General features: G+C 37.9%; 1 protein-coding gene across 1 annotated transcript in view; it reads right to left on the bottom strand.

The window, feature by feature from the left end:
- LOC106554305 (complement receptor type 1) overlaps window positions 1–22,911 on the bottom strand; it is an 82,099-nt gene that overhangs the window by 31,920 nt on the left and 27,268 nt on the right. The window contains exons 3-12 of the mRNA XM_087720852.1: window positions 22,532–22,720; window positions 18,916–19,015; window positions 15,817–15,911; window positions 13,329–13,523; window positions 13,023–13,114; window positions 12,377–12,499; window positions 11,907–11,928; window positions 11,069–11,163; window positions 10,448–10,526; window positions 7,124–7,435 (exon numbers count right to left, since the gene is read on the bottom strand). Of these exons, the coding sequence (XP_087576978.1) occupies window positions 7,124–7,435; window positions 10,448–10,526; window positions 11,069–11,163; window positions 11,907–11,928; window positions 12,377–12,499; window positions 13,023–13,114; window positions 13,329–13,523; window positions 15,817–15,911; window positions 18,916–19,015; window positions 22,532–22,720 (1,302 nt within the window). The remainder of the gene's footprint in view (window positions 1–7,123; window positions 7,436–10,447; window positions 10,527–11,068; window positions 11,164–11,906; window positions 11,929–12,376; window positions 12,500–13,022; window positions 13,115–13,328; window positions 13,524–15,816; window positions 15,912–18,915; window positions 19,016–22,531; window positions 22,721–22,911) is intronic.

The raw sequence follows: 22,911 nt of genomic DNA, 5'->3' as shown, positions 1-22,911 counted from the left end.
GGACAACATTATACTGACAACAGGAAGTGATTGATGGGTGAGCTCTAAAATACTTTCAGAAACTCTGGCCTCTCCCGTCTCTTGACGCTGAAACATCTTCCCCCTAGCTAGTAAACGCCTCCCAGATATTGCAGAATTAACTGCTTCTATGTTGTATAGCTCTGCTCTAGTTTAACTACCTTGCATGTCCTCCGGGCACTGTATAATTACTCAAGCAGCAACCAGAAGGTACCAAATTTGCAGCTTAAAGGGGGAGAACTGAATTAACGTAAATGGCAACGAGAACAGTAACTTTAACCAAAGGGAGTAAAAAGCAAACGCCTTTATCTACCCCGGTGAGGGAAAAGTCGCCTGAGGGCAGGCAAATGGGAGACAAGACAGCCCCAACTCCACAAGGCCAGGAGGTAACAATGGACTCTTTACAGGAGGCAATACTGAAGATGAGCGAAAATGTCACCAAAGGTCTGGAGGGAGTAAAGAATGAAATGCATGAAATTAAGAATAATATGGGAAAGATTGAGGAGCGTATAGGGGCAATACAAGCAGCGCTGTCGAAAAATGAACAGGAAATTCAAAATGTTAAGGAGAGAACGGGAGTAGCGGAAAAAAGGATAGACAAAGTAGAGGATAAACTGGAATCTATAAACTCAAACCTGGAGGAGGCCATCCTTCACCTAGAATTAGAGCGATCAGCATACTATTTGAGACTACAAAACGTGGAAGAAGCAAGAGACGAAGACCTCCGGGAGCTGATTGGAGAAATTCTGGGACTAGTCCTTGACAGGCTGAAAAATGAGGTCATTAACGAACTGGACGAAGTCTATAGAATTAATACAAGCTTCGCGAGATGCCATCGACTCCCGAGGGAGATACATGTGAGGGTGTTGAGAAGACAACTAAGAGAGGACATTCTAAGCACAATAAGAGGGGACTCACTAACGTATAAGGGTAAAGAAATCCTCATTTTAAAGCAGATTCCCCGGAGAGTCAGAGAGAAGAGAAGGAAATACAACTTCCTCTCCTCACAATTAAACAGACACAGAATCCAGTTCCGATGGCTTCTTCCAGAAGGAATGTTAATAACATGGAGGGAAAAGAAGTACTGGATAGATACTTTGGAGAAAGCTCAAGAATTCCAGGAGCTCTTACTAGCAGATGAAGAGAGGTTTAATAAAGAAGGAACCTTAAGACAGGAGGACACTATAACTGCAACTCAGCGGGAGGGGCAAGAGACGGGAGAGGTCAGGGAGCGAGAGAGATATGGCAGAGAAGATTCAAGAGCAAGGTCACCAATTGAGACAATATCTAAAGGTGCCAGCAAAGCGAACAACTTGTAAAGGAACGGGGGAATGGGAAACGAATGTACTGTCAGCTAATATAAATGGTCTTAACATAACTTCCAAAAGAAAACGTGTACTGTTGGATCTAGTGAAACAAAAGCTAGATATAATTTGTCTTCAGGAAACCCATATTAAAGAGAAATATAATAATTTGTTAAATTGTCCAAAATTAGGTAAAACATTTTGCTCGTCAGCACAAACTAGAAAAAGGGGAATTGTGATGTATATAAAGGAATGGTTGAACCCCAAATTAATACATGCAGACAAAGAGGGTAGAGTACTAATGGTGGAGATAATGAATGGTGAAAAATTTTTTTTACTAGTTGGAATTTATGCTCCAAACCAAAAACAAGAAAGATTTTATGTAAATCTATACAAGAGGATAAATGAAATAAAGTGGCAAAATATATGTATTCTAGGGGATTTCAACGCAATAGTAGACGGTAAAATGGATTATAAGGGTATACACAAGAAAAGTACAAGAAGGAAATTACCGACTGCCTATGCAAATATGGTGAAGGAATTAGACCTTTATGATGTCTGGCGAACAATGAATGACAAGATACAACAGTACACGTTTTATTCTTAACCACATAATTCATGGTCCCGTATCGATATGGTCTGGTCAAACCCGGAACTACTCATGGATACTGTAAACATTGAAATAACAACGAACAAGTGGGCCGACCACCACCCAGTCTTATGGCAATGGAAAGGGAAGTCAAGGACAAAAGCTAGGTGGACATTAAACCAGAACATATTACAAGAGAAGCAATTCGTACAACAAATAGAAAAGGAACTGGGCTATTTTTTCAAAGAAAACGGTAAAGAGCAGACTTCAATACAAAACGTCTGGGACACGATGAAGGCAGTTGTGAGGGGAATATCAATAGGCTATCTAATAAGAAGAAACAAAATGTATAGGGGAAAACTTAATACACTGAACAAAGAATTAAGAGAGACAGAATTGCTGATTCAGAAAGACCCAGACAATAGCAGGTACAGGGAAAAAGGAGAGTTAATCAAACACCAAATAAATTTGATCTCGCAAGAGGAAGTAGCACAAAATATTAAGAGAATGAAACAGAACTATTTTGAACATGCAAATAAAACTGGGAGATGGCTGGCCCACAAAATAAGAAAAGAGGAGGTCAAAAGAATTATTAAACAATTGTGTGACGAGGAGGGGAATCTGAAACAGGAAATAAGGGAAAAGAAAAAGATTGTACAGAATTACTATAAGAAATTATATAAACCGGACGAAATCAATAAACAAGACACTAGAAAATACCTAATAAAGCAGAAACTTCCAGTCTTGCCGGAGGAGATGAGAGAGATGCTTGATAAGGAAATCACACAAGAAGAACTGAAAAAGGCCATTCAAAAACAAAAAAACAACAAAACTCCTGGTCCGGATGGGCTTCCGTCGGAAATATACAAAAAACTTCAAAACGTCGTAGAAGACAAATTATTAGAACTATTCAATGAGGCACTACAAAATGGTAAGGTCCCAAAATCATGGGAGGAAGCTTACATCACCCTAATACCAAAGGAAGAGGCGGATAGTAGTAAGATTCAGAACTATAGACCTATATCTCTGTTAAACGCAATTATAAAATTTTTACATCAATATTGGCGGAAAGGCTAAAAATAATATTAAACCAAAGTATCCATCCAGATCAAAACAGCTTTCTCCCAAAAAGACATATTCGGTACAATACAAGAATGATAATCAATACCTTGGAATTCTACGAAACAAGATCCGAGAAACAAGTAGCTTTAATTTTTGTCGACGCCCAGAAAGCTTTTGATAACTTAGATTGGAACTTTTTAACCACACAATTAAAAATGATGAAATTTGGCGATAAATTTATAAAGATCATAGAAGCTATATATTCACAACAATCTGCAAACATCATAATTAATGGAGAATTAACAGAGAGGGTACAAATTGGAAAAGGTGTTAGACAGGGGTGTCCGCTCTCCCCATTACTATTTATTATGTCCTTAGAAGTTCTCCTAAGTCGGATAAGATTAAACCAGGAAATTAGGGGGTTGACTATAAAAAAAGAACAATACAAAACACAGGCCTTCGCGGACGACATGGTCTTTATTGTGGAAGACCCACTAATTTCAGGACCGTATTTGATGAAGGATATTGAGAACTTTGGGCGTATGGCCGGATTAAAAATAAATAAGGAAAAAACTAAAATGATTATAAAGAACTTTCCCAAAAATCAGATTGGAGAACTAGAGAAAATAATGGAAATAAAGGTAACCAAAAAAATTAAATACTTAGGGATCTGGCTGACTGTGAAATGCTCTTCCATAAAAGAAGATAACTATGATAAACTATTACAAAATATCCAAAAAGATTTAAAAAACTGGTCGAAACTACAAATATCATTGATGGGAAGAGTCGCAGTAATCAAGATGAATGTTTTGCCAAAAATCCTCTACCTATTTCAAACGGCACCGGTCAAATTAGGGGAAAAATTTTATAATGATTTAGACAAAATGGTACGAAATTTTGTATGGAATGGCAAAAAGCCCAGGATAAAATATAAACACCTTCAGGATAAAAGAGCACAAGGGGGAATGGGCCTACCGGAGTGGAAAACATATCATCAAGCAGCAACAACTATGTGGACAAAAGAGTGGGTAATGTTAGCCAACAAAAGAATCTTAACGATAGAGGGCCATGACCTGCAATATGGGTGGCACAACTACCTATTGTGCGAGGGAAATAAAGTCCACAATTATTTTAGTAGACACCACTTAAGAGGGGTATTAATCAAGAACTGGCTGGAAATCAGAAGGAAATTTTACACCCAACTTCCCAAATGGAGCCAAGGTGGCGCAGTGGTTAAATGCAGCACTGCAGGCTACTGCTAGATCAGCAGGTCAGCGGTTCAAATCTCACCGGCTCAGGGTTGACTCAGCCTTCCATCCTTCCGAGGTGGGTAAAATGAGGACCCAGATTGTTGGGGGCAATATGCTGACTCTCTGTAAACCGCTTAGAGAGGCCTGAAAGGCCTATGAAGCGGTATATAAGTCTACTGCTATTGCTATTGCTATCTCCGACGGAAGCCCTGATATACCCAAATTTGATAAACTTTGATAAAATTGTTATTTACCAACAGTTGCTAGATGATCAAAATAGACTAAACTCTAGGGAAAATTTGGCTGAAAGGGGAATAAACATTGATTGGTGGCCATACCTTCAAATTCAAAATAAACATAGATTAGACTTAGCACAATTTGGCTTCCAGAACAAGGACCAGGAATTGGACAAAATTTTGGAAAGAGGGAGGGAAGGAAGGAGAGAAGGAGAGTAGATAGGAAGGAGGGAAGGAGGGAAGAAAGGAGGGAACTTAAGAGAAGAGAAAGGAAGGAGGGAAGGAGGAAAGGAGGGAGGGAAGGTATGAGAGAAGGAGGGGGGATGAAGAGAGGAAAGGGAAGGGGAAGGAAAGGAGGAAAGGAAAAGAAAGGAGGGAAGGAAGGAGGGAACGAGAGAAGGAGGGAGGGAAGGAAGGGGAGTGGGAAAGAAGAAACAAGGGAAGGAAAGAGGGAGGGAGGGAAGAAGATACCTAACCTTTGATGTCTATAATGATTTTGATACTATGGGAATGTCTTGAAACGCAGTCAAATGTAAAGCAAAACAGTGGATGTTGTATTGCCTTTTACCAGTTATTGGTTGTTGTATTTTTCTTTTACTAATAAAAATTTATTTAAAAAATAAAATAAATAATTTTCCTATATTTTGCAGTAAGTCAGACTAGTTAATCTTTATGGTTTCTTCCAAATCTACAATTTTCTCATTTTCTTCTTCACTGCACAAAAAAATACTCTTTAACAGGAGCTTAAAGCTACTATCCTATTTTAGCTTATTTTTAAAGGCAGATTTAAAACCATTGATTCGTTTAGAGGTGGGAGAAACCTCAAATGCAATTTACCAGATTTCCTGCATGGATTGCCCCCAGCAACTATGTGGGACAGACTGAGAGGAAGCTAACCATCAGACTGCAAGAACACAAGTGAGCACTTAGACAAGGAGACTCAAACTCATTGATAGCTGCACATTACAATGAACAAGGACATGTTTTCAACTTCATAGCTACAATTGTTGGCTGAGAGAAACAAAAATAGTCAGAGAAATGATTGAAGCCTGTCAAACTGGTCCATCAGTGGAGGAGTGCTGATTTACCACCAGCTAATCCGATACTTAGGAGCTGAGGGTAACAGCAGTAGAAGAGCCAGCCATCAGCACTCTAATTAATAACAGAAGGCTACCTACAACCAGGAATCATATAAATACAAAATAGAGAACAGCCCAGTACACATCTTCTGGAGAGAAAAGTTCCCCGACAATGGACTCTAATATGAGCCTTAAAGCTTGGAAGAATAAACCTTTGATCCCTTGACCGATTCAGATTGGATCCTACAACATTCTCATGGGACACGTATATTTACCTTCATTCACAAAAAATATTTTATTTGCTTTTTAACATATTTGTAACTTTGGGCTTTGCTTGTGCAGTTATAACAGACTATGTGAACATTGCCCTACCAGTGACTAAAATAATCCTTAAATAAACACACTTTCATCTGACTCTGCTTCAGAGTCCAGATTTTATGTTCTGAAACAGAAGTGCACTTCTTGGCTTTCAGTCCCAGTCTGAATTGCGGTTTGGCTTCTGTAACTCAAGAAACCAACTCATAGAGAAAAGGTCAAGTGAACAGGTCAAAAATGGAGCAACCAACGTCTTCCCGATAGTTAGTTACATTTCTGTTTGAGAAACGACAACAAACGTCATCCACAAAACAACTATGATGATGTTATGTCAACAAACATGTCCTTCAAATAAAGCCTTGGCTCCCATTATGAGCAGTAACTATGATGTGTTTAAAGAGCCTCAGTTCAGGTACTCAACTACCTCAGTCTTCCCAAAGACAGATCTGGCTAAACACTCAGCTGTTTCTGAATCCCACAGTCAACCAAAGGGTCCCGGGGTAGGGAATGACGGATAGAGAATCCACAGTCATCGAGGAGCCACTAGGCTTGATCCGTGGTGGTGAAGTGGTTAGAATGCAACACTACAGGGTACTTCTGCTGACTGACTGCTGCCAGCAGTTTGGGTCTCATCCACTCAAGGTTGACTCAGCCTTCGCAGGTAGGTAAAATTATTGGGGCAATATGTTAACTCTGTAAAACAAGTCTTAGAAAGGGCTGTAAAGCTGTATATAAGTCTAAGTCAGGGATCCCTAAACTTGGCAACTTTAAGACTTGTGGACTTCAACTCCCAGAATTCTCCAGCTAGCTAGCTGGAGAATTTTGGGATTGAAGTCCACAAGTCTTAAAGTTGCCAAGTTTGAAGACCTCTGGTCTAAGTACTATTGCTAGTGCTACTGATCCGACAGAGCAAACAGCGGCAAATGGGCGTGGCCTTCGTAGCAGGCACTGACAGCAGAGAGCGACAGTAGAGAGTCCTTTGCTGGCGTCTTTCTTTTTTCTCCCCTCGACTCAAAAAGCTGAGCTCCCTTTCCGGTAAAGCAGCTGGAGCAGCAGCTCTGCCTGGCGACGGGGCCTTTCTCCTTCTTGGTCGCAAAGCAACAAAGAGATCGCGGCTGCCCAGAGCAAGGGACAAAGCGACTCCCGCGCCTTGTCGAAGAATAAGCTCCCTTCCATAAGCAATAACTAAGGAGCTCCCCACCCCCACCCCCGCCCGCTCCGTTTAGAGCCCGAACTTTAGCGGGCTTTTTAAGAGGCGCTTCTTACTCACACAAAGCCCTGGACGAGAACAGCAGCAGGAGGAGCAAGGCCGCCGGAAGAGCCTCTTCGGAACAAGAAGCGAAAAGACCCATCGTTGATCGCAGAAGGAAACCGAAGAAAAGACTCCGGGAGCTTAGAGGCAAGGAAAGGGCGGCGCGTCCAAATTCCCCCGGATGCTGACAACCGCAACGCCGCCACTTTTCTGGTAAATGGGCGTGAGCTGCTTCGTCTTTATATAGCTCGACGGTAAAAACGTCATGAAAAAGAGGAAGGGCGTTTCTAAGGCGACGGCGCCTTGCTCCGCCGAACAAGGGTAACGCTGCTGAAAAAGCACGTGTGGCCTCGAACGGGAACTTGGAGTTTACGGAAGGGCGGCGATTTGAGGGCGCGCCGTAAAAGGAGTTTGAAGAAATTTGCGGTGGTTAACTCGGAAAGGAAAGGGAAAAGGAAACAAAAACAACCCCGTGGAGGTTGTAAAATGATGGATTCAGGTTACAAAGCTGGTATATATTTTTAAAACTTCCCCCGATTGTCGACAGCTGTTGTTAGGTTTCAGTTCCCATAAATGGGGATAGCATGACTACCACCCACCCCCCCACCCCCGGTCTCTTAAACTCTATAAAGGTTCTGGAACTGAAGACCCAACAAGGCTGGAGAGATTTCAACTGGGAAAATATTGGTTGATGGTGCGTGCTTGCGGTTGTATTCTCATTAAATGCTTTTTTAAAAAAATCACGTTGTATAAAATGGAATAGGAATAGAGCTGGATGGCACCTTGGAGGTCTTCTAGTCCAACCCTCCTGGTCAAGCAGGAGAACCTGTACCGTTTCAGATAAGTGACTGTCTAGTCCAAAGATCTTCAAACTTGGCAACTTTAAGACTTGTGGACTTCAACTCCCAGAATAGCTGGCTGGAGAATTCTGAGAGTTGGAAGTCCACAAGCCTTAAAATTGCCATGTTTGAAGACCTCTGGACTAGTCTCTTCTTAAAAACTCCCAATGATGGAGCACCCATGATTTCTGAAAGCAAGCTGTTCCACTGGCTAATTGTTCCTCACTGTTAGGAAGTTTCTCCTTAATTATATGTTATTGACTAGCTTGGTGTAGTGTTTAAAACACCAAGCCAGAAACCAGGACAACATGGGTTCTAGTTCTGCCTTAGACTCAAAGCCAACTGAGTGTCTTGGGCCCAATAACTCTCTCTCTCTCCCCCTTTCTCCCCTAGGAAGGAGGCAATAGCAAGCCACTTCTGAAATATTGCCAAGAAGACTGCAGGGACCAATCCAAGCAGTCCTGTCTCCTAGCAACTATCTGGAGAAAACCCTCATATTGGCAAGATTTCAGAAGTGGTTTGCCATTGCCAATTATTCATGTTAGACCATCAACAAAAGCGGAAGTAGGAAATACAAATTACTTTTGCATTTAGCCATAAAGCAATTGCATCTTGTATGTTTAAGTTACTTCTAAAGAATTTCATTTGATTCCAAGAAACTTAGCTTTTCAACAAATACAAAGGAAACCAGTTTTGAATAAGCAAATATAGGATTGTGCAAAAAAGTAAACATGATAGAAAATAAAGTGAACAGTTAAACTTTTTACTTGCACTTTTTATCATGTATCTTATTTTCTTCAGTTGACAAAAATTCTGCAAACATTTATATTAATAATTAGAAATATTTGAAGAAAATTGTTTAAGATCCTCATTACATATGAGGCACCATGCTGAGCCAAAATAAAAAGTTCACTGTGTTTTTCAAAATGACCAACCAGCTTTGTTTATTTACCTTATGTTTTATGTGATAACAAACTCTATTCTTTAATTTTATTCTGGGAGATGGAAAATACTTAAATAAGAGCATTTAAAAAATAGCAGATTTGCTCTTAAGATTGATAGAATGTTTATTTTTTTTGAAAGCAATAAAGTTAAACCAGTATTCAGTCGTTGGCATTTTTCTAGGAACTGCTATGACACTTAGAAAAGTTGCTGCGTGGTAGTTAATCTTGATTTTTCACAAAAAAGAATGCCTAAGGCTGAGAATAAATACAAAGCACTATGAAACAAGGTAAATACGACTGAGAAGTTGATGCCTGGCTTGGAAGGTATGTAATTTATTTTGGAGAAGATTGCATTCCCTTAGTAAGAATAGAACTTAGTCAAGTTTATTGTGGATTTAACTCTTGTTACTGGATTCCTGTCATTGGGTAGAACAATTTTGGCTTGTACAGCAACTCCAGCCTTTTCTGATAGAAATAATTTTAGGTTAATCGCTTAAAGATGAAATTAGGGGATTTTCCTTGAAGGTAGTTCAAAAGCTGAAAATGGCTCAGAATTCTACATACATCCATTTCTGAAGTATCTGCACTAATTCATTTAGTCATTCAGTCATTTTAATAAACCACTGTTGATTTCTCTGGTCCTAAGCAACTTTGATCTAAAATTTGAATAACTTCTAGCAGCTCTTACATCCTGATAGGTGTACTGTAGGTTATTGATATTAATTGTAATGCAGAAGTGCACATTCTCAATTATGGTACTAACCACATGAAATCAATTCTCCATATCTGTTCAGTAAACACACAAACACACAATTGTGGAATGTTTCTACTATATATTAAAAGCTTAGTTGTTTGCCCAGACATTTTCTCTTATCGTTCATTAGCTGTTCTATAGTTTCTTAATAGTGTTAATTTAATTTATACCTTATTGTATTTGTTATTTAATGCTTTAATCTAGTTTTTACATGTTTAAAAAGTAAAATGATTTTTAAATGCACACAAGTAACTTAGCTATGATTTGAACAAATTTCAAAGCCTCCTTCCTCTACGATAGAAAGATGACAAAACTGTTAAATGTCCATTAGTTTTTCATTAAGTTCAATTTATAATGTTTATACCTATGTGCTGGGCAAGAACTGAGAAAGGCTGACTAAAATTTGGGAATTACAATTTATTTATAGTAAACATTTTGAATATCAAAGCTGATGAATGTATAAATCCTCTGGCATCCAGCTTAATTTGGAGAAGGCTATATTAACATTAACATTTTGTAATGGGAAGACAAAGGAGGAAATATGCACTCAATCTTTCCATTGAGTCATCTGTTTTTGAATAAAACAATGCTTGATGATGTTGAAATAAATTTAGCTTATGAACAATCATTGACACTTGGACTTTCAGGAAAGCTGAAACCAAATATGTGATTTCCTCTAGTGTGGTATAAAACAAGCACTAATTCTTGTTCAATAGATCACATTTTTTAAAAAAAACCTCGAAATCAATTTGTTATTTCTGAATAGGTGGAGTCGGTGGACATTGTATTGTTATAATAAAAAAACCTTGATTCCACACCCTTCTGTATCCTTGTAAGATTACTTCTTGATAACAAGCATTTGTTAATGCAACAAGCATTTGCTGCTAGAATGAGGTAATGGCCATGAAAATCAATAGATAAACTGAATGTTCTGTTGGAATGGCAAAGAAAATTTGTAAAGGATAATGATACAAATAAATAATTTCTAGAATGTTAAATGCAGTCCCCCACTGAATAGTATTGTAATAATACACTATCTAGGTATCATTTAATATATGCCTCCAGCAGTGGTGGGTTACAGGCAGTATGCTCCGGTACGGGCGTACTGGCGCCAGCCCAGAGCACCGGATACCGTTCCGGTACGGTGCTCCGGAGGGCCCACCCACCCGCCCTCGCTTCTTACTGTCCTTTTACGTCTTCAGCGCTTCTACGCATATGCACAGCACGTATGGCGCCTGCGCGATGCTCCGCTGAGCAGCTGGAGTATCACAGAGGCTCGCAGAAGCGCCAAGACACACGTGTGCGCTGTGCCCGTGGACACCAGCAAGCCCATTCCAACCATACTGGTTGGAACGGAATCCGCAACTCTTCACTGGCCTCCAGCATGTAAAATAAAAACTTGTGGCACAGGTTAATGGACACATACCTTGTATATAGCAGGGATGTCCAGCTTGCGTCCTAAGACTACAATTAGGTCACGTAAGTAGCCCTTAATAGGCTCTTTCACCTCACGAATAATGTCTAAACCACCAAAAGAAACAAGCCTTAGGGATTTATTAGAATTACATGCAGGATCTATTTCTACACTGTCCTTCACTGATCTAAATTGACATTACTGTTTTAAGAACATACAACGCACTAGTATAATTTGCTTTGCTCATATAATAATGTTCATATTATGTTATTGATTTTATATTAGATGTTTCCAGAACTTTTAACTAGTGTTCTAGAGGTTCTGAAGTGTTAGCACAAGCAAATCTGGCTCCCTCTTTGGTGAAAGTGGCAATGTCTGTTGGAAGCACAGGTTGTCTTCTGCATACATGAATAATAAGATATTGGATATACTGAGAAAGGTCTTCCTGTTTTCCATTATAGAAAACATTGGGAGTCAATAAAAGATACTGATGCGTGGCATCTTGTCTTATTGCATTCATTATTTACAAAGAAAATTCGTGTTTCCTCTACTTTTTCCATTTTTCCAGTAGAAATGTTTCTAAAAATATTTTTTTTTCCTCCAAGAACCTTTACTTTTACTTTTCCATCAGTAAAAAGAGAAAGACGACGGATAGGAACAGAATAAAGGTACAGAGAGAGAATTACAGAAAAGTAGACATTAATCTATGCCAGTTGTCAAGCATCCAGATTTTGATCATGTGACCATGGGGATTCTGCAACAGTCATAAGTGTGAAAAACAGTCATAAGTCACTATTTTCAGTGAGTGGTAACTTCAGTCATTAAAAAAATATTGTAAGTCAATGACTACCTGCACATGTGGGCACAAGCACCTGTAAAAGGAGGAGCATGTAGAATATTAATCTCTATTCTGAAGTCTGACCAGCAACTTCCATACCAGATTGCCCCACCACCCCACAGATGGCAATGTTTTTCAACACAGCAAATATTAGAATGGCACAATTTGCCAGAGCAAACTTGCAGCTGGACAACTCACTACGTTCAACTCATCACAGTACAATCCACTGCAGGACAATTTAATAATTCTATTGAATTATTTAAAATAAATAAAACATTATTTTATTTTTTCATTCATTCTATCCCCCCTTTTGCATCCTTTCTTTAATTATTCCACATTTCTTTGATATTAGGGTAACTCTTGTCCCACAGTGAGTGGCCCTATGGCGAATTGGCCGTGTTGAGTTGTCCCTCAGTGAGTTGGCCATGGTAAGTTGGCTGTGGCAAATAGTCATAGACCCAACGTTATTACTAGAAATCTACCATCTCTGAAACAGGTGGGAGATATTTCAGAAACACAGCAGAATCAAAAGCAATTCCTTTTGATTCCCCATACTCTTTGGTGACTATCTGTGGAACAGCAACACTGCTATACTCCATGTGTTTCTTTAAAAAAATTTTTTTGGGGAAAGTCAGTATAAAATATTAAATATTAGACAAAACATCAAATTTAATATTTCATATTTTATTCCTTTTTTCTAGAAAGCTAATAAAAATCACCGAATTGAAATGTAAAACATCATTCTTTGGAGACTATCGAAAGAGACATGCAACTTTCCATGGATACTCAAAGATTTGCAATTGGATTTGGATTTATTTTCCCAGTTGATGACCTCATAACCTTTGAAAACACTTCCTTACAACAAGAAAGCTTTTAGTGCCAGATAATATCCAATAAAGGTAGAGTTAATAATAGGCTGATGAAAAAATATTTCTTATGCTATTACATAAGGCAAGCCAAGTTTTGAAAATTATCCAGTGTCTAGAATAGCACTATATATTTATAAAAGTATTTAAAATATTTTAATTTTCTACTTACATTTAAAGTTAAATACATATGTTTGTTACATATAGTTGTATTCAACAAAATATATAATGTTTATTGTTAAATCCAGATGTGTTATTTTGCATATAGAAGGGCGAAAGAATTTTTCTTGCTTAATGGAGAAAAAAAGAACAAAACTCCGAAGTATGTTTCTTTGTGGAAGCTGCCCATGTTATCTGTGGAACAACATCACTGACGTACTCAATGTGTTTGTTTCTTTTTAAAAAAAAACTTGGGAAAGTATCTCAGCATAAAATATTAAATATTATACAAAACATCAAAGTTAATATTTCATATTTTACATCTTTTTTCTAAAAAGCTAATAAAAATCACTGAATTGAAATTTAAAACATCATTCAACTTAGTAAAAAAAATGAAGTTATATTTTACCTTTGCATTCAGGAACAGACCCTCTCCAGATCCCAGTTTTATTATCTTCAGTTATACAATGCAGAAGATCACCTCCAGAAAGTGAAAACCCAAGATCACAGGTATAGGTCACATTTGAGTAAAGAGGAAAAGTTACATTCTTTCCTCCAGTATAAATTCCATTCTTTATTTCTGGAGGAGGAGGACAAGTGGGCCCTGAAACAAAATTGTGTAATTGGTAAAAAAAAAAAAAAAACTGCCAAAACAAATGGTCAATTAATTTTTCTAGGAGAGGAAACTGGATTGTCTATGTCATCTGTCTGTCTGTGTCTGACTACATCCATCCATCCATCCATCTACCATCAATATCTTCACCTAAACAGTCACTATATGATAACACCAAGTCAGCTGGATATAGTTTTACAAAGGCTACTGGAGGTCAGGTCTGGCTAGATTATCAAGGAGGAGGAAAATTGATCCTGTCAGGCCTGATGAATTAGCTAGGATCCTTCAAGCTGTTCGCTTGGTCACCTCTGTATTATTAGATCAATGCATCCTGGTTGGTCAAAGGACCTTTGGTTGGGTTCTGATAATAGTGAATTTCTTTCTGAAAAAGATGTGTTCCTGCCATCTCTTGGTTCACTCCTCACAAAGGGCCATTAGTAGATCTCACTATCCTTAATTATTTCCATTCAGTTTCCAACATTCCATTTTTAGGAAGGATTGTAGAGAGGGCAGCTGTGCTAAAGATTTAGAGGGCTCTGGAAAAAGCAAATTGTCTGGAGCCTTTCCAATGAGGATTCTGACCTGATTTGGAATGAGACAGCATTGATTACAATTGGATGATGTCTGGTGGGAGCAAGATGGGGGTGATGCATCCATCCTTGTTCTTCATCTCAGCAGCTTTGATACCATCAATCATGGTATCCTGGGGTGGCTCTAGGACTTGGGTGTGGGTGGCATAGTGTCGTGCTGATTCTCCTTTTATACAGACAATTATAGTTGGTGTTGATATGAGGGGAGGGGACATGAGAGTTTAGCTCTTTTGCCATCCTAGAGTTTGGGATGAGCTATAATAAGTATATCCACCCTAGCTATCTTAGTGTTACTGTGGAGGTTTTCTCAATGCATGGAAGCTATGGGGGCGTGAATGAGACAATAGGCTTCTGCTCAGCCTGAGTAAAAGCAAATGGTTCTGGATTTTGGGGCTTCCTTGTTCCAGGGACTTTCAACTTTGGATGTTAGATGGGTGGCACTTCCACAAACACACTTAGTATGCAATCTGGAGGTCCTCCTGTACTTGCTGTTCTTGCTCAAGGTCTTTGCACAGCTGCATTGGCTTCCAGTATGCTTTCAGGGACAATTCAAGCCCTTCATGTATTGGGATTAGGGTTTCTCCAATTATTTCCACCCATCCTAGATCTGGCATTGGCTAAGGAGTGTTGGCTGATGGACGTAGGAAGATGGCATTCTCTGCTGTGGCTTCTGCCCTATGGAACATCATTCCATCTCAGTTTAGGTTAGCTCCAACCTTGCTGTCCTTGGGGATGTTATTTTTACCATCTCTGAATTAGATTTATGCTTTTCTTGGTTAAGCCATCTAGGAGGAAATCAATATGAGGGTCCAAATGAGGGTTAATTCATTATTGAGTGAAGACTTGTGCCTGTTTCTTCAAAAAATATATCACTGGACCCAGCAGTTTCCATCTTTGGAGAAGGAGTGGAGATTGTGTATAGCAACTCTATAGGGTTATGAAATGAATGATCTTGATCTTTTCAGTTGAGTTTTAGATCTGAATACAATGCTAACATGATATTGATTGCATTTGAAAATGATCCTTCACAGGATCAGGGTTAAGGATAAAACAACTTCCCTGGTCCTGCTTGATCTTTCCATGGCATTTGCTACCATTATCTATGGCATACTTGTGGACTATCTTAAAATGTTGAGAAGGGGACACTATTACAATTGTTCTCCTTCCTCTGGAATTTGATCAAGTTGATATTAGTATGTAGGAAAAATCCAGTCCAAGGGCCCTGTTGTGCAGTACAAGACTCACCATTCTTCCCATTTCCCATACATAAAGTCAATGAATGAGTTCATCTCTCAGCATGGGAATATAGCACATGATACCCAACTTTTTATCTCAATTCCTGGCCCGACAATGCCATGGAATCCTCTCCTGATTCTTGGAGGGCATGCAAAATGCCAAGGATGGAGAAGGAAGGAAGGAGGGGGAGGGAGAGAGAGAGAATTTAATTCCAGAAGAAAGATTAAAGTAGAACAAACACAAAGGGAAAAAAAGTCATGGATACCCACATGACTGCTAGTTCCCTGTGTTAGCTTTAATCCAATTTCTCAGCATCTGAAACTAGCATGAGACACTGCTAAACTTAGAGATGCTCCAGTGGGATCCCAGCCTGTTCTAAGCATTTCATACCCATTCAGTCCCCTGCTGCAATCCACAAGCCTGGGCTCAGGCTGTTCGAAAGAAGTAAAGAATCTTACTGAAACATATTGGAGGCTTTGGTTTCCATACGACTCTATTATCATCATATGCACGTGATAAGCACTGGATTGTAGGTGATCCAATTAATTGGTACCTCAAGAAAAGAAAAAGAACACAATACATTGTAATCACTTTCTCTTTTAAAAGATTGCAAAATAGATAGCCAAAAAATCACATTTTTTGATGTTTACTGCATTATTTAAAGCATAAATTATCAGGGTCGAATTACAACATTTTGGGCATATTATTTGAAGAAACATGTCTCTTGAGAAGTCCATATTTCTGGGAAATGAAAGATATCTCTCAATTACAGCAGCGATGGCTACACTATTGGAAGACATGAAGAATACGTAAGCAGAGAATATGTAAGCAGATAGACCCTTTCCTTCCTTCCTTCCTTCCTTCCTTCCTTCCTTCCTTCCTTCCTTCCTTCCTTCCTTCCTTCCTTCCTTCCTTCCTTCCTTCCTTCCTTCCCATCCTGGACATAAATTGTTTCAATTTCTACCCTCAAAATGATTATAGAGCATTGCACACCAGAACAACTAGATACAAGGTCAGTTTTTCCCCACATGCCATCACTCTGCTAAACAACTAATTCCCACAACACTGTCAGACTGTATTACTATTATTCTCATCCTTCCTATTACCTATCTCCTTTTCTACTTACAACTATAATCTTGTTGCTTGTATCTACGATTATATTGTTTTATTTAGCTTCCTATTATTTCAATTGCTTATTTAGTATCCTATGACTATGACTAAGTGTTGTATCTTATGATTCATTATGAATGTATTTATGATGACTATGATCATGATCACTTTTATCTTTTATGTACACTGAGAGCTTATGCACCAAAGAAAAATTCCTTGTATGTCCAATCATACTTGGCCAATAAAATTCTATTCTATTCTGACTGCCAGCTGATGTTGTGGCAAGATCGGACGTGAGGAGCGGTCTCCGTGCTCCTAAATTCTCACTGTTAGAGAGCTCCAAAAGGAGGCAAAGCCACCCTGTAGGGGTGGTGAAGAAAAAGGGGCGTCCTGCAGGTTGTGGAGAGCTGCAACTCTCCTGTTTGACCCAGGCTTTCTTTTTCCCTCTTGTTCACGATGAGGATAAGAGGCTGCCATTATGGCTGCCATTAAACTGGGACAGCCAAGGCAACAAAGAAAATGCAGGAGTGGTGTAGATGAACAGTGATTGGAACTGGGTGAGATTATTCCTTTTTTACTTAGAACCTAACCCAAAAAGGGAAAAAAAATCCGGGAAAAGAGATTTTTAGATTTATTTGTTAAAGCAACAAATAACTACTTAGAGAAAAATCCCAGACCGAGAAGGAGGGAACTAATGGGAGAAAATTAAAAAACTTTTAAAACACAGAAAATTGGATTTTTAAACTGGGTAGGTTTGGGAAAGGCATTTTAAAATTCTGGAACTATCTACTTAAATAACTGATTTGGCTTCTATAAATCAAATTAAAATTGGTTAAAATACCTGTCAGATTGGAGACACTGAAATCTAAGCAGAGGGCACCCACCTACTAATGAATAAAAAATGTACCATACCCCTACAAGTCTTGGAAAATTTTGATAAATAAACAACATTTATCTGGAGGACTGTGGTGATATCTACTGTTCTATATTAATCTACCTTATGACTACTGAAGGTTTAATTGTGAGAACACGGATCCTGAACTACCTAAAAGAACTGACTGATAAATCCTGGGATATAAAGAACTATGATTATTGTACTCTCTGAGAAGCAATGTTAGGAGTGAATATATGGTTTTTGGACTATTGAGCAAGAGTGAGACTTACTAAAATAAGATGAGATGCTCCTTCAGGGGAAATGAGTGGAATTTTACAAGAAATTGCGATATTCCAAAATATTAATGACACTATGACAAAATACCACAATGAGATAGGGAACCTATACATGGTATAGATGGGAAAATAGAAAATACTTCACAAGGAACAATGAACAAAGATCAAAATGTCCAGGAAAAAAATCCAGAAAGAATGGAAGAAAAGATAGAACAGACAAATCAGCAAATAAAGCAAGAAGATAAGAGGAAAAGGACAATAAAGATAATAATGAGTGATGAAATAAATCAAGGAAAAATATTTTAAGAGATTAAAAGTGAAATTAGATAAGCAGGAAGATACCTTTGAAAGGGAGATAGGGGCTTGGTTAGATACACTGGAGGCCTGGCTGCATAAGATGGGAAAGATGGGAGAAATATTTAGACTAGATAAAGATCCAAGAGAGGAGCATGGGAAGCAAGCAAAAAAATGAATAAGAATTGAATTATTAAAATGGGCAAGAGATGATAGATAGAAAGGAAATGTCTTAGAAACAAGAAATAGGGGGATATTAGTATACACATTTTTATATAATAGAATAATAGCAATAATCAGATGGAAAGATTAGAGGTTGAAAGATGGTATTACTATGTCTGTTCAACTAATACTGTGATTGGCATTAGAATGGTATACTGAAACACTGAACAATTAATTAATGACTATATCTTAATACAAATATGTGTATCAACACTAAGATTACAAAAGTTTGACTAACATAACAAATATTAATATCATTATTATTTATATCAAAATGAATGACACCCAGATGCCACACTGTTCATGTTGATGTATATCTATATATCTACATTTATATACTAAAAAAATAATTTATTATATTCCTTCCTTCTTTTCTTTTTTTTTTCATATTTGCTTACATTGTTAAAAAGAAATCTAGTCATTTCATAAGTGGTAAAAAAAGTCCAACTCCACTATAAAAATTATTCACAGCAAAGAAAACTTGAGAAAACACATCATGAAAAAGTGCAACATTCATTTTTAAAAAATTCATCATTAATTTACTATTTACTGTGCTCATACCACGCTGACCGCTTGCAATCTCTGCATGCCCCCCCCCGAGCCTTGCTACATCTGTCTTGCCATTCATGCACCCTTTATCTGAGTCTTGCTGCTTTACAAGTGCATCATTTAGCAACAAAAATTCCAGTCTCAATTATTGTCTAAAATAAAGGACTAATAGTATAATTAGACTTTGCTAAGGCAGCCAATTTAACACGCACCCTTCATTACAGCTGAAATTTACTTTTGCTTTTAGCAGGAAATCCATTAGCATAATACGGTCACCATTTTCTGGTTTCCCTGGATCACCGCATGGTAGTCCTAGGTAATAGAAAACAAATATTGAGAATTACGATTCTATGTTTCTGTATGTATATATGTATATGTGTGTGTGTGTGTATGTATACACACACACACAAACACACACCAAAAGGAGATAATTTCAATCATAAAGAAACCTTATAGATTTTCTTGGGAGAACAGTCATAGTGGAAAGACAAGCTAATTTATATATTGTAATCAACAAAAATTAATGCCCTGAAAAATGCTTAGCATTAGATAGAAGATAACTTTGTTATAGTACCTGACCAGCAACACAGATATCAATGAATAAAATTATCAATTTCAGTTTCAAAATGTATTCTAGCTGAATCTGATATGTGTGTGTGTGTGTGTGTGTGTGTGTGTGTGTGTGTGTGTGTGTGTGTGTGTGATGGTGGTGCAGTGGTTAGAATGCAGAACTGTAGGCTACTTCTGCTGTCTGTTGTCTGTCTGCAGTTTGGCAATTTGATTCTCACCAACTCAAGGTTGACTCAGCCTTCCATCCTTCCGAGGTCAATAAAATGAGGACCAAGATTGTTGGGGGCAATATGCTTACTCTGTAAAACCACTTAGAGAGGACTGCAAAGCATTGTGAAGTGGTACCAGTATCACTGGTCTATCAGTGCTCTAAGTGTTATTGTTATTATTGTTATTAATGTGTTTCTTTACTTAGTAGACAGATAATGGATATTATGCAAATAAATAACAGTATTTATCTGATAAAAATGAAGAAACATAAAAATCTTCTGGACATCCAGCAAGGACAGTAAAAGAAGTGAAAGGAAATTGTTGTACATATCTTCATAAAATGTAATAAAGGTTAGAAATGATTTAAAGTGCCTATTGTGCACAGAGTCAGAAGAAACAGTAGATATTCACTTCATGCAAGAACATTGTACAAATTGATTATAAATGATATCGTAAAACAAAATGATTTACTGGAACATTTGTACAAATAATTATGTTCCAGAAATGAAAAAAATTGACGTGAACATACAGTAGAAAAATTAGTTTAAAATGTTGTGGGGTTTCTGAATAAAAAGTGATAAATATTCCAGATTTATTTGTGGTTTTAAAAAAAGAAAACATGGATAACTGATGCAGCAATAATGGGATGCAGCAATACTTCTATACTAGGATAGAAGATAAAGAATTAAAGAAGCTAAGTATCAAGATCTGAAAATCACAGTTAAAAGATTGTGGCGTAAATTGGCTATGTTATTCCCAGTGGGCTATTGGTTATCAGCCCTCTGGTCATCATACCCCAAAAAAACCTTTCACTTTGCCTGCACATTGATCTGCACATTGACAAAATTTATATTTGTCAATTACAAAAGGCCACTGTTGTGTTGTTTAATTGTTTCTTGTTCTTTGTTTGTTAGCCACTCAGTCATATAAATGAGCAGCTATATTAATTACTTTATTATTATGAAATAATAAAGTAAATAAATAAAAATATTGATCATCATTCTTGCATTTAAATTACGTATCAAGAGGAAGATAATATTAGGCAGTAAGACTAATTTGAACTATAAATGCAGACATACAGGGCGGGGCATAACCTTTTCCTAGGGGGTCACAGCAAGATCGACAGCAGTTTACAACTTCCGCGACACCTCATTTTAAAGCCCATAAAAAACTGAATTGAATGAGCTATTAAATGTTAAATTTGCTTTAAGAATGGCTGGAAAATTCGATTCGGAAGAACAAAGGATCATTGACAGAATAAAATGCATTGCCTTTCGAGAGGCTCGCGATGCTGGAGCGACGTTTATCAATCGAAAATGGATTGCAAACAAATTGAAACGTCATCCGGATTGGGTTACTGATAATTGGAACAAAACAGCCCAAGAATGTTTCACAAAATTTGGAGAAGGGCGTCCTCTGCAACTGTCCCAAGAAAGCAAAGCCATCATTGCAACTGGCAGTCGCAAACAACGAAAAGGAAACCGAAAAGTGGCCCAAGAAATCCTTCAAATTCGTGGAAAACGAGTTGATCAAAGGACAATCGGCCGATATCGAGAACGAGAAGGTTTGAAGCCATTCCATGTCATTTGCAAACCATTGAAAACTCAAACACACGTTCAAGATCGGCTTTGGTTGTGCGATTGGTTGTCTGAATGGACCGAGGAAGATTTTCTTCATTTGGCGCCATCTGACGAATTCTTCGTTTATGCCATTCGAAAACCGAATTTCCAGAACGATCGAATTTGGGCTAAAGACGTCGACGACATCGCCAAACATGAACGATATCGACAAATCGTTCGCAATCCGACTTGCATCGGGATTTTCGTCATTTTCACAGCCAAGAAACTGCATTGGGTTTTGAAGGATAAAGGGGAATCCTGGGATGGCAGTTATTTCCGTGAGAAAATTTTATTGGAGAATGTCATTCCATTTCTCAGTGATCCAGACAATGTCTTGGTGGTTGGTGAGGCTGTCTTTCTTCATGACAAAACTCCTTGCATGCGTGCAAATGCGACTCAGCAATTGTTAAAGGAAAACAATGTCGAATTTTGGGGCAATGACGTCTGGCTGGGAAATTCGCCAGATCTCAATCCGGCAGAGAACATTGGGGCCATAATTAAGGATGAAGTGGAAGCTCTGATGATTCAGGAGCAAGGTCAAAATCAATATTCGGTTGAAACTTTGAGAATGAATTTGGAAACTGTGTTGAAAAATCTGGAAAATCGAACGGAACTGTTTGAAGATTTGTTGTGTTCTTATCCACCTCGTTTGAATGCTGTTCGAAGGGCTAATGGTGGTCATACTGACTATTAAATCGTGTCAATAAACTCAGTTTTTGATGGGCTTTCGAATGGTGTATGAATTATTTGTGTTGTTATTACAAGTGTTGCTGTGACCCCCTAGGAAAAGGTTATGCCCCGCCCTGTACAATAATGATAATAATAGAGATTATAAATCAATGAGTATCAAACTGAAGGGTTTACATTGTGTAAGTGTCACTAGCACCCTATAAGAAAAGAATTACTTGTGCTTGAAGTTGAATATAATCAACCACCCTAGATCATGCCTTGATTCCCCTTTCTCACTATGGAAGCCATTTTTCAAGCCTGAATCATAGCCATCAACCCTCACCTCTTGTAGTGCTCAGGTTTCTGGCAGAAATAAAGTAATAAATTTGAATAAATATTTCATAAAAGAAGTATCAAAAATTAGTCAATATCCCCCTGTATTCCATGAGGTGAAAATATGTGCTATAATAGTTCACAGCAATCAATAAGCAGTCCCTCAAAATAGTCCTTAAAATAATAAAAAATAATATGCCAATAAAATTGTATTTGATATCAACCAAACTAAAAACGTAGTGTATCTATTAGTTTTTTAAGAGCCTCAGAAGTATAATTCAGGAATTCAGCACCATTATAAATATTATTAATTAATTGCACACATCAGTTGACCTTTGTAGGATCATACCTTTGTGAAATCATTACCAAATGAATTAGCAATTTATTCAATGCAGTTTTGAAGGTAGTTTTAATGGAAGATCCTGACCTTTACAAAAAACTGGGACTGATGACCAGGTATAATTTGACAAGCAAGTAATAGCAGGCCTTTCTGGACGACCAGGAATGTGGATAGCACTTCGATGGCAAACATGGTGCACAACTGTTCCCACGGGGTAGAAACGAAGAAATTCAACCACTACGCTAAATCTGGTCTCACGTGGATTCTTACAGCCACCTGTAAACAAAAGAAGATGAAGGTTTAATTTAAAAAAAAAAGCTTTAAAACATGTTTGTACTTGTTAAAATATGTGTTATGTATATTTATTATGGGTTAACAACTGATAGAAGAAAGGGAATACAAGTCACTAGCTGCTATATTTAACCTCTTCCGGGCAGCAATGTTACACCCAAGAAATGAGTCTACAT

This window comes from Thamnophis sirtalis, unplaced genomic scaffold, assembly GCF_051295495.1.
Source record: "Thamnophis sirtalis isolate CommonGarterSnake01/CBP01778 unplaced genomic scaffold, rThaSir2_p1.2 scaffold_7, whole genome shotgun sequence".
Classification (NCBI taxonomy): Eukaryota; Metazoa; Chordata; class Lepidosauria; order Squamata; family Natricidae; genus Thamnophis; species Thamnophis sirtalis.
The sequence above is the reverse complement of the archived record's forward strand: the minus strand, read 5'-3'. Positions and strand labels throughout refer to the sequence as shown.